The following is a 12,333-nucleotide window of genomic DNA, read 5'->3' as shown; positions in this document are numbered from 1 at the left end:
ACGAAGATACTTTGACGAAATAGCATTGAAGGTAAGCGATGAAGCTTAGGTAGTCCTACTCATTTATGAGACCAGACAAAGTGCCAGAGTGAACTGTGTGCTATTAAGTGTTTGTGGTGATGGTGTGCTGGTGCTGGTGATTAATATTCAGGTGATAGTGATTTCAGTGATTGGGTGGTGGTGGAGCCTGGCTGATCCCTGACAGCATAATTTATCATACATTTTTTTTTTTTCCCAGAAGGGAATAACTAATCATATACAAACATCCAGCATGATTCCCCCAATCAACTCTCAAATCTTCCTCAAACAGCTCCATACAACCAAGCTCTTAGCAACATCCAATGTGTGTCCAAAACTTAAACAAATTACATAAATTAAAGCAGTGAGTAAAATAAAAATAAAATAGGCGCTCGTATTCGAGTTTGCTTCGAGTCGCTGTTTGTGGTCTTTTACCGTTGTATCTAATGAGTCCAGCCTTACCTCAATGTTCAAAAATGCATATTTAAAGTCTGAAGACAGGGACGCTCTATGCTCTGTGGGTATATATGTTTTAGTGTATCTGCTAATGTGCATTGTCCTTCTCAACGTCATCCTTCTTGAAGTGTTTTGATGTTGAGGCCATTTTTTATTTAAAAAAAATAGCTTAAAATTTGTAAACTGACGGACAGAATAGAATGCTAAAGCATTGATGGGCTAAAAAGAGTTTATGGCGAAGACTGTGGGAGCACGGGAGCTCCTCCATGAGCTGCCCCAGCCTGTCGTCACACCTGCAACGGTTCCTGAGCTAGCACACAGCTCCGTACGGACGCTGAGTCAGTGCACAAGTCCGCCATGGACCCTGAGTCAGCACACCCGCCCATCACAAACACTCAGCCAGAGGCCATGTTCATCCTGGAGCCAGCACCCACAACTTTGTCTGTTCTAGACCCAGTTCCCACTGCCTTATCTGTCCTGGAGCCAGTGTTTATTGACCTGTCCATCCTGGATTTAATTCTGAATCTTATTACCCTCCCTCCTCTCCTGGTCCCATCCAGCCCAATGAACTCTCTGGTTCTACCTAGGTCCCTAGCCCTTCCTCCTCCGCTGGTCTGTCCAGCCCTATGAGCTCCCTGGTTTTGCCCAGGCCATTAGCCCTTCCTCATCCACTGGTCCTGTTCAGCCCACTAAACTTCCTGCATTTCAGCTTAGAAATGTTGACCCTCCGGCTCCTCCTTGCCCCTCTGAACAAATTACTCCACCTGAGCTCTTCGACCTTTCAGCTCCACCATGGATCTCTGATACCTCGACTGTACCTTGGCCCTTCACCCCTTATGTTTCCACCTGGTTCCTCCATTCCTCCAGCTTCTCTATTGTCCTTGGTCTCACCAACTCCACCTCAGTCCACCAATCCCCCCCTTGGTCCTCTGAGCCTGCGATGTCATTCTGGTCCTCCATGCCTCCAGCTCTGGGTCCACCTTGGTCTTCTGATTAATTTGGCTCCACCATGGCCAGTGGTCCCTCAGGCTCCGTTAAGTCTGCCACAGTCGTCCTCTCAACTTGTTCAGTTGTTGGCTTCGCTATGATGGTCCTCTCTTCTGCCATGGTCTCCTACTCCGCCATGGTCATCACCTCTGCCAGTCCTGTCTTACCATGCACTTACCCCTCCTTCCCTTCCCCAAAAGTATACCATGACCTCCACCTACCTGCACTTTTTTGTTTTCTTATTTAGTGGGGGTAATGTCACTCTTATTTTGAAGTTTATTTGATTCCGCTGAATCTGTATTCAGTTTGTTTACTGCCAAGTTTGATTGGTTTCCTTATTTAAGTATGTTCTTGTTTGTTTCCATCCTTTCTTATTATGCACACCTGCTTCTTGTTAAGTTGCTTGTTTTCCTCTGTTTACCGTATATTGCCCTGTGTTTCTGTTGTTCTCTGTCGGATGTTGTCCTACATGCTTAAAGTTAAGCTTTTTGCATTTATATTATATTCTTCAACTTTTTGGATTTTCTTGAGGATTAATTAAAGCATTAATTCAAGCTGCAGTTAGATCCTCAACTTCCTTTCACGCAGAATGCAACTATATTATTTCCTTTCTATAAGGATCTAAATGGAGTTTCATGACATTGCCACTTCAAGAGCTCTTATCTTAAAGCTCTTTAAAAATCTGAACTGGAGTTCCATTATGATATACTGTATGTTTACTTTGGATAGTTCCATCATTATACAAATCTATATCTACCAACAGCAGAATATTCTGTTAATTTTTAGAATTTCTGTTTCATATTTGTGCTTTATTACACAGCTGTTCTGAATATTTTGATTGGTCCATCATGGCATTCTGCCGACAAATATATTTGCATAAAGAGTGCTAAGCTCTATGATGGTTGACTCTTGTAACTGATTTCTTAGCTGATGCTAAGCTGTAAGTTATACCTGTTATACTTGTTATTCAGGGATACCTGCTGCACTACAGAGAGTAGTGCAGTAGTGTTTTTTTTATTAACTTCTCTCCCTGATTCAAACGTGCGTGTAATTGATAAGCACAGTCATTACAGCATATACAGCATATACATAAAAAGACACAGTACAACTTTTGTTGTTCAGAATGTTTTATTGTTTAAAATACAATATGATATAACATTGTCTTGTGTCTGTCAAACTTTCGTGTCCTGAAATTAAGTGCTGATAATTAGGTGTGCCCTTTTATGACAAATAGATAAAATAGGACAGTTTGGACCTGGATCAGCCTTTAATGACCTCTCATACGAGAGAGATTTTGCTCTTCTGGTCTACCAGGTCACCGTTTCTCCAGTGTAGTCCAAGAATCCGCCGTGCTGCTTCTCAGTAAGGCTGCCAATGACACGCAACATCCCTTCCACACTTTCTTTTGGTTCAAGTACTGCCTGTTGAAAAAAACAAACATGCCTGTAGCTCAACATGCAATATTAAAAAAAAGCTGCAATTGCGGCATAACCACACCAGTCAGTGTGATGCAATGAATTTGTGTGATCACTCAGCTAGATTATAGGTAGATTTATTAAATTAAAATTTCTGTAATTGAAAGTAACATTAAATAGAACATGGACTTAAGGAATCTACACTCACCTTTTCTCCACCCAGTTCAGTCTTCACCCAACCTGGATGAAGGGCCATGCAGAGGATCTCATTCGCCTTTAACTCCTCAGCAGCCAACACAGTCAGCATGTTAAATCCGGCCTGATAGTAAGGTAAACACATCATTTGAGATATGCTTCAACTCATGCCATCAATACTTCAAGGGCAATAACTTTAATCCAGTTTATCTAGTGCCTAAGCAGGACTTTGGTGTACCTTGCTCACGGCATATGGCAACGTTGGGAATTGGTTGTATATGGTAGGCATTCTGGTCATGGATCCAGCCACAGTGGAGATATTGATGACAGCTGCTTTATTACAGGACAGGCCTGGTGTCCCACTGGCTTTGGCCGCTGTTTGTAGAATCGGTAGGTACTCCTACATAAAAGAATCAGAATAACATGTCACTGTATTAAACATTTATTTGACATGTCTATCAGCATAAAGTCTGTTTTTGTAGCTTATTCTGACCAATCATTTTTTACTATATTAAAACTAGTCCAGAAAAGACTGATTGACAGAGCAATGTCGTGATCCACAACTAGCATTAACTAGTTAGTGATCTGCAGCAAGTGTCTAGATGGTCAGATGATCAGGCTGAAAGACCAGCTAAACGCAGTGTGTTTTGGGCTCGGTGCTCCAGGCCCGGGGCTTTTAGCCCGGCACAGCCCGTTTAAAGCCCTGGCTCGCACTGGCCCAACAGTAGAAACACGGCTATTTTAACAGTCTATATCCCAGTGGCACAAAAGTGAAAGACCCAGCCTAAAGGTGTAGCCAGCAGGCCATTGCACCAACCCATTTCATAATTTCACGACTTCCATTGGAGAGACTGATGTTTCAGAGCTTTGAATAATCCTTTCTACATTACCCTAATGATTAGTAAGGGTCCTATCACGTTGGTGTTGAAAGTGTTTTTCATGTCCTCAACACGACTGGTCAGAATGGTGCCATTTGCCACGATCGCAGCATTATTCACAAGCAGGTTCAAGCCGTTCTTTCCCACGAGAGAACCCACTTTCTTGGCAGACTCTTTGATACTGCATGGATCATCAGCATCTAATAGTAACAGAACAAATAAAAGTGAAATGGTAAATCTCAAAACTCATTTACAGTGAAAATGTAAAATGCACCAAGAATGACACGTGCACACATGCACATTTACCAAGACGTATGATAGTGATCACACTTGGATGCTTTTTCACCAGTTCTCTCAGTGCCTTGAGAAAGATAATGTGCAAAAATAAATAAGGTAAATTAGGATTTCTCCTGGTATTTTCTATATGTATTAGCTATTTATAACTCACCTCAGACTTCTGCCCATCTGGGTCACGGCAGGTAGCGAAAATATGATGTTTTTGACAAGAATGCTCAGAGAGTTGCTTAACCATTTCTAAGCCCAAGCCCCTGTTGGCTCCTGTGATCAAGATATTGCATTCTTTCACTGCTGCCATGGTCGGTTATCAAGCTGCTTCTGTCACCCAATCTGACCCTACCTGTGCTTTTTATGTGAACTCCACGCCCATTTTGCAGAGTTGTATTATGCTGTGTCATACTATATGTTATTGAGGTTAAGAGGAAACGATAATTGATACGAAGACACAGAGCGAGTGAATTTAAAACAAACCAAAAGAAACAAAACAAGCCAAGATGACTTTTCAGTTTGACTTATGCTATCAATTCAAATACTAACAATGACTGCTTGTTACTGCTTGTAACTGCAACAATAATACACCTGGGTGGAACATAGTGGTTGCTTATTCAAATAAAGGCGCAGTCTCTGCGAGAAAAAAACAAAAACTTTGTTGCTTGGTATCTTTACAAAAACATCTGTACAACTTTTTTCACCAGCGCATTTTTCACGTTAATGAGCAGATTAACCTAACAGAGTGGCCGGTGAGTATTAGGTACACGTGTTCATCTGCTTGTTGACGCAAATATTTAATCAGCCAATCACGTGGTAGCAACTATAGTGCATATAGGCATGTAGACATAGTCAAGATGATTTGTTGAAGTTCAAACTGAGCATCAGAATGGTGAAAAAGAGGTGATTTAAGTGATTTTGAACGTGGCAGGGTTGTTGGTGCTAGACGGGCTGAAACCGCTGATCTACTGGAATTTTCACACACAACCATCTCTAGGGTTTACAGAGATTGGCCAGAAAAAAAGGAAATATGAAGTGAGCGACAGTTCTGTGGGTGAAAATGCCTTGTTGAGGTCAGAGGACAATGGTCAGAGTGATTCGAACTGATAGAAAGGCAACAGTAACTCATATAACCACTTGATACAACCAAGGTCTGCAGAAGAGCATCTCTGAACGAACAACACGTCCAACCTTGAAGCAGATACAGCAGAAGACACATCAGGTGCCACTCCTGTCAGCTAAGAACTTGAAACTGAGGCTACAATTCACACGGACTCACCAAAATTGGACAATAGAAAATTGGAAAAACGTTGCCTGGATTTTTGCTGCCACATTCAGATGGTCGGGTCAGAATTTGGCACAAACGATATGAAAGCATGGATCCATCCTGCCTTGTATCAACAGGTCAGGCTGGTGGTGGTAGAGTAATTGAGTGGGGGATATTTTCTAGCCACTTTCAGCATGAAAACTGTGCAGCGGAAGCATCATGGAATGGGTTTTCATGGGTGAGGATCTGCATGCAAGCCTCACATCATCAAGTACAATGCCAAGCGTCGACTGAAGAAGTGAAAAGCCACTGGACTCTGGGGCAGTGGAAAAGTTCTGTGGAGTGACGAATCACACTTCTCTGTTTGGCAGTTTAATGGGTGAGTCTGAGTTTGGTGGATGCCAGGTAAACGTTACCTACCTGACTGCATTGGGCCAACTGTAAAGTTTGGTGGAGGAGGGATATAATGGTATAGTGCAGTTTTTAAGGGGTTGGGCTTGGGCCTTTACTTTTAGTGCAGAGATATCTAAATGCTTTAGCATACCAAGGTATTTTGGACAATGCTCTGGCGAGGGCGAAATAATTCCCTACGCAGATTTCACAACGGGTTCAAGTCGGTTGTGCGGAATTGCCAAGTCGACCAATAGAAAGCTTCTTGATTTAAAAGTGACTTCTGTGTGAGTTGTGCTTCATACAGCACTACACTTCTGACAATAGACAATGGACCTTATTTTCACAGAACGTTTCCTAATTTGACACACTAGAAGTTACAAGTCTGGCTATATCAGACTGACATTTAATGGGGCGTTATCTGGGGTACACGCCTATTTTAAATTATCTTTTGGTCCTTAAGCAATCATTTCACATGTAGATCTGTAACTGTAACACATCAGACCATGACTTTTATACAAAACAATGTCATTCACCTCCACCGCCAAAAAGGGAAATCTGTGAGAATAATTGAAAATGCATTGGAGTGCTGTTTGGAGTTTACTTGAGTCATTCTCTGTTTACCAAAATATGAGTTCACATCAGTTCAAGAGAGCACCGTGTGAGCTTGTCAACCCCAAACATTTCCTTAGTAATATGTAGGCTGCATATTCACATAAAAAAATGCAAAGAAGGTCTGCACTCTAAAAATATTTGATTGTAAACAGGAAATAAAGATAACAAACATTATTGTTACGGCACAGACACTGACAAAGGGAAAGAGCCGAATTGTTATATTTATCTCCTGTTAACAATAAAAAATGTTTAGAGTGCAGACCTTTATTTTTATTTTTGTATTGATATATAGGTCTCAGCACCTAATTAGCTGGGAGAGCACGGTGAGTGTTTTGATTGGTGCATATTTACATCCAAAAAATGGGTCATGGTGTGGATGAGATGTTTTGAGTCCCAGACAGCAACATAGTGTCGGCCCAAATCTGGGATGCGTGGAATCAACATGTACCAGAGATGTGGCCCGGATCTGGGAAGTCACTATGTTGCTCTCGGGGGTACTTGGCAACCCTTCTGTGAAGTTGCACACGGAATCATGAGAGACAAGTCATTGGTTTGGCTGATTTTATTATGCTCGTGTTTGAATGGCACCGAATCAAGGCAATAGTGCACTATCAACACAGAGCAGCGGGACGGTACATTCTCGCTCACTCCTGTACTTTATGGCAGGACGAACAAATCCCTGGTCTATCCATGCATGATCTTTAGCATGCACGCCAGCAACAGGATATTAAACTGACAAATGACAAAATCAGCCTTGGCAAAGGCATAAACATCTCAATAGAAGGGGTGAAAACAAATAAACCCACAAACCCAGCTGAACATATGATCTTATCAATGCAAACATCAAACAGCCATTTCACAGAAAGAATAAAATTTTGTTCAAAGACGACTTCAAAATGTCATTGAAGACACAGAAGGCTTGTTCCCAAAGCCTCTTCTAAGAAAATCGAACAGATGTCATGGGAAAAGAATGAGAAAGATCATTCATTTGGTCCAGTGGCTATTTAATAAGCTCCATTTTGGCTGCCTTGCTGCTTGTAAAGCAAAATGCAAGTCCAGAGAGAGTTTGATAAATTAGAACATTAGAAACTGTGTACAAAACGTATGAACGCCGCTATTGTGATACAGCCCGACTATTCGTCGCAGGGTCCGCAGAGCGGCTGACAGAGACTGAATGCACATGAGCAACAGAGAACAAAACCCTTCCATATACATTTGGCAACGTGTTCCTTTGGCAGTCCATGTCAAGATTGGCAGTGTTGGCTATTCAACACACATGCACAGAGATAACAATACATCATTAAATGCACTTACGTGGCCTCAGCTGTCTCGCATCAAAAATAAATCAAATGTAAATGAGTTTTTCAAAGGTCCATGCGTTGGAAAATCCTTTTGTAAGAAAATAAGAATTAGGTTACACTGCAAAAAGTGATTTGTTGCTTAAATGTACAAAACATTTGTAATCCAGTTGCATTTAAAATGATGTCAAGTTAATCCAGTATTTTATTTGGAGAACTTTGTCAATTTCATAAAAGAAAAGAAACAATTTGAATATGCATTTACTTTTTAAATGTTGTTTTTAAAAGAGATTCAGCAGATATTGTTCGGTTTGAATATTCTACTCGTCTTGACAAATTATAAAGTGGAGACAAATATTTGAGTCAAAACAATTAACTTTCGGTTCAGTTGCATTGTCTTGAGACTCAATCATACATGTACATTTTCATCTTTTATTTTGTTTCTTTTTATCAGTATGTGTCTTCCCTGGGAATCAAACTCATGAATGCTTCTTGACCTAAAGGAACGTGACTTTTGGTCCATGTTGCTTTTTTTTTTTTAAGTTCTTAAGAGCTTCTGAGAAATGTAACTGTTGCAATAGAGTTTATATTATTTAGCAAACTGGGCAGTGTTGCTAATGGAGTAAACTGTAAATAATTTGTTTTGGGTGAAGAGAGCTGTCAAGAAAGCTGTAAAAAAAGAAATGATATTTTGCATAAAGAACATGAAACTATTTTTACGACCATTATGATTGTTTCATAATTTTAAGACAATTACTGTATTTTCCAGAATATAAGTCACTTTTTTATCATCTGAAATGAGCTGTGACATATTCCAAAGTAACTAACATGTATTTTAGTGATAACATACATGTTTATAAAGTGGTTATAATGTTTGTAAAAAATGTATTTACCACCAGTCATCTATATTATTTCTGAATGTAATAATAAAATATGACATACACAGAAGCGACTTAGCCTTTCTATTTTTCTTTTAACAATGCAAATTTGACCTGGTGTGACTTATTGGTAACACTGTATTCTAATGGTCCACTTTAGACATTCTAGTAACTGTAAGTAACTTTGCAACTACATGTCAACTAGCAGTCATTAGAGTATTAGTAGACTGTCTGCTTAATATCTGCTAACACTTTATTTTGAAGCTCCCCGTGTCAGGTTTTGGGTAAGGGATGAGGCGAGGACTCAGTTATGCAGAGAACAATTGGCTTTTTATCATTAATGAAAAAAAAACAAAAAAACTACCCCGTGGGGGAAACCAAAGCAGGACTGGACAAGATAACAGGATCAGTGGGACAAGATACGAATGGTACATAAGGACGATGACCTGGGACAGGACTGAAAGCACAAGGAGAATAAATAGGGAGAGCAAACAAAGCGGTAAACGAGGAAGGACAGGCGGGGCAAATGAACCAATAATCAGATAACAAAAAGGGCAGGGTTAGACAATAGACAGGAGAGCACATGGCACACAGAAACAAACATGACAAGACATGTGCTAAAACAAAACATGACACGAACACGCAGCCAATGAGAGCCCTCACCGACTGAGTGTCCACACAAAACATGACAACATGAAAGCTGCTACACAGCACGACAAAACAGAACACAACAACACGCGTGGACAGATGAGCGTACGGCCCGAGCGAACTCGGTCACACAACTGAAACCAAGCTAGACCGAAGTGCCGGGATCCGAACAGGGAGCTCGGGTGGAACCGGCAGGGCAAGGTGCAACTTATTCTATTCAAACGCTAACACCGAGCCCTAACCTAACAGTCTACTACAGTCCAACAATACTCTAATGAGAGTTAGTCCACATGTAGTTGACAACTTACTTATAGTTAGTAGAATGTCTAAAGTGGACAATTGAAATAAAGAATAATTTTACCAAATTATTTTCTGGTAAACACAGTAAGCACATTTCTACCAATTCTTACATTACCATTTAATTAATATAAAATGTTTTTGATGTAAAGTATACAGTATAAGACAATATTATATGGTATATGTAACGGTTATGTTCTGCGTGTGGACCCTTATGCCATTTTCCTTTGGTTCCCATGTTTCCTTCCTGTGTTTATTTCCTGTTCTCATTGTTCCCATGGCTAGTTGGTTTGTATGGGTACTTATTGGTTAAGTTCACCTGTGTCTTGTTTGGTTCCTCATTAAGGGTATGTTTACAGGAGAACGATGTACTAAAATTGGAAACGCTTTTCCTTTTCTTTTTTCGCGTACAGATGACAACGCTGTCAAAACTATCCCTGTTCACAAGGATCTGCAAAAATGACAATGAAACACTGTGTTATTCATGCCAGGCCAGTAGTAGCTGATGTCAATTTGTAAAGAAACACTATGTGTGAAGCTGTTACGCTGATTTTTTTTATTTTATGATGTAATGAAGCCTCGTTTACTGAAATCATGTGACTTTGGCAGTTTGATACGAGCTCCGAATCACTGGTTCAAAACAAATGATTCACAAATATTTCGAAGCACCCATCACTAGCTGCAATTTAAGATTCTCAGCTCCTCTTTCCTTGCCTGAACTGTGATGGTATAATGCTTCATGGTAGTATTTCTTGCACTGTAAGTAGTATTACACTGTTTTATTACAATAAAGTAAAATGTAATTGAAATATAATTAAAATAATCATTGAGAATGCTAATTCCTGACATATTACAATGATAATTTCGGCGGGAAATGTGTTTACTAAAAAAAATGTTTTATGCAAAGTATGTTTTTCTTTTAATCTTGGCATGAAATGTGACCTGGACGGGCTCTTGACAGGTTTTGTCAAAGGCATCCTTTAGTTAAATCAATGAAACCTTGTTTGAAATCATGTTTTCTCAACAACTTCAGTTGTATTGATTAGTTGATATGAAAGTTGAATGAAGGCCACTAAAAGCCAGATCACTTTTTACAGTGTATATTCAGCTCACAGTCCCATCTGCACAGGTACTCCTCTCTCTCTCTCTGTACACACACACAAACATCAGTTTGCCCCATCTTCTCGGGAGGTGATTCTCGCGCTGGTGGCCTGTAGTGATTGTGTTCATAGATGAGTGCTGTCCTGTGTGTCAAATCTGTGTCCCTCCGCTGGCCCTGCGCTAGGCTTGCGAGCGCCGGCCTGGTTAGGCACTGGTGACAGAAGATCTGGTCTGATCAGATACCTGCAGGAATGACCACAGTTAATGATCCAGAGTTAAGCTTTGTTGCACAAACAGCCAAGTGGGCGTTTCATCAACAGAATAAGCATAAAAATTCAAAGCACACACAAATATTGGGTAATATACACATTTTTTTGTAAAAAAATTATTTAGTATGTCGTTTCTGTAACGCTAGTGGCACCTAGCAAAATGACAAAAATAAAGCATATATTTGAGCAACCTTGCAAACGCCCCTTTTGTGCATCGCGCGACTCGCGCCTCCCCCAACTCATCACAATCACAGCTCTTAAGGGTAAAAGTGGGGAGCTTTCAATAAAAGGTCCAATATATTAGGAATACTTTTAGCTGTGTTGCTTGCTATGTGTCATAAGTAAGCAATTGAGTAGACTTCCACTTGGTCTAGATCAAACAGGAGAGTCTCGCTCATTTTGTCGCCCCTCTAGACAAAATCTGCCCTCTCTCCTCCAGGCCAGCACGCGCTACTCCTTCTAACCCCTGGCTATCTGAGGTTCTTCGTGAACACCGGACCGAACTCAGGGCAGCGGAGAGGAAATGGCGCAAATCAAAAGACTCATCTGACCTGAGTATGTATAAATCTCTCCTCTCGTCCTTTTCTGCTGATGTTCATGCTGCAAAATCTTCATATTTCCACAACAAGATCAACAGCTCCTCCAACGCACGACTACTCTTCAAGACATTCAACTCACTCCTCTGTCCACCTCCACCACCACCCTCCTCCTCCTTAACTGCCGATGATTTTGCAAACTTCTTCACCAACAAAACAACAACTATCAGCAGTCAATTCTCAGCTCCACACACACAGGAACCCAGACCGACCCCTTCCACAGCCAATACCCCTCTGTCCTCCTTTTCGCCGCTAACAGAGGAAGAAGTATCTACACTTCTCCTCTCCAGTCACCCTACCACCTGCCCTCTAGACCCCATCCCCTCACACCTTCTACAAGCCATCTCTCCCACACTTCTACCAGCACTCACACACATCATCAACTCATCCCTCCATACTGGCACCTTCCCTACAGCATTCAAGCAGGCTCGGGTCACTCCACTGCTTAAAAAACCAACGCTAAACACATCTTTTGTAGAGAATTACAGACCCATCTCTCTCCTACCATTCATTGCAAAAACACTTGAAAGAGCTGTTTTCAACCAAGTAACATCCTTCTTGTCTCTAAACAACCAGCTGGATGTCAACCAATCTGGCTTCAAGAAAGGGCATTCAACTGAGACTGCATTACTGTCGGTCACAGAAGCCCTACGGATTGCAAAAGCTGCTTCCAAATCTTCACTCCTCATTCTCCTTGATCTGTCTGCTGCCTTCGACACCGTGAACCATCAGATCCTTAT

At 41.0% G+C, this 12,333-nt stretch overlaps 2 protein-coding genes across 2 annotated transcripts in view; both read right to left on the bottom strand.

The window, feature by feature from the left end:
* Nucleotides 1-2,573: 2,573 nt before the first annotated feature.
* LOC311293790 (C-signal-like) lies at nucleotides 2,574-5,245 on the bottom strand. The gene is made up of 6 exons (XM_084414275.1): nucleotides 4,398-5,245; nucleotides 4,256-4,310; nucleotides 3,962-4,149; nucleotides 3,310-3,471; nucleotides 3,085-3,195; nucleotides 2,574-2,882 (listed from the first exon to the last, which is right to left on the bottom strand). Exons 1-6 carry the CDS (start codon nucleotides 4,542-4,544, stop codon nucleotides 2,769-2,771), a joined length of 777 nt encoding a protein of 258 aa, XP_084270401.1. The 5' UTR covers nucleotides 4,545-5,245; the 3' UTR covers nucleotides 2,574-2,768.
* Nucleotides 5,246-7,050: 1,805 nt separating this feature from the next.
* kcnt2b (potassium sodium-activated channel subfamily T member 2b) overlaps nucleotides 7,051-12,333 on the bottom strand; it is a gene marked incomplete at its 5' end in the record, with an annotated part of 98,397 nt that continues 93,114 nt past the window's right edge. Inside the window, one exon of the mRNA XM_084432055.1 lies at nucleotides 7,051-10,971. Coding sequence (XP_084288181.1) covers nucleotides 10,854-10,971 — 118 coding nt within the window. The remainder of the gene's footprint in view (nucleotides 10,972-12,333) is intronic.

This window comes from Rutilus rutilus (assembly GCF_951802725.1).
Source record: "Rutilus rutilus genome assembly, chromosome: 1".
Lineage (NCBI taxonomy): Eukaryota > Metazoa > Chordata > Actinopteri > Cypriniformes > Leuciscidae > Rutilus > Rutilus rutilus.
Note: the sequence above shows the minus strand (reverse complement) of the source record. Positions and strands in the feature narration are given on the sequence as shown.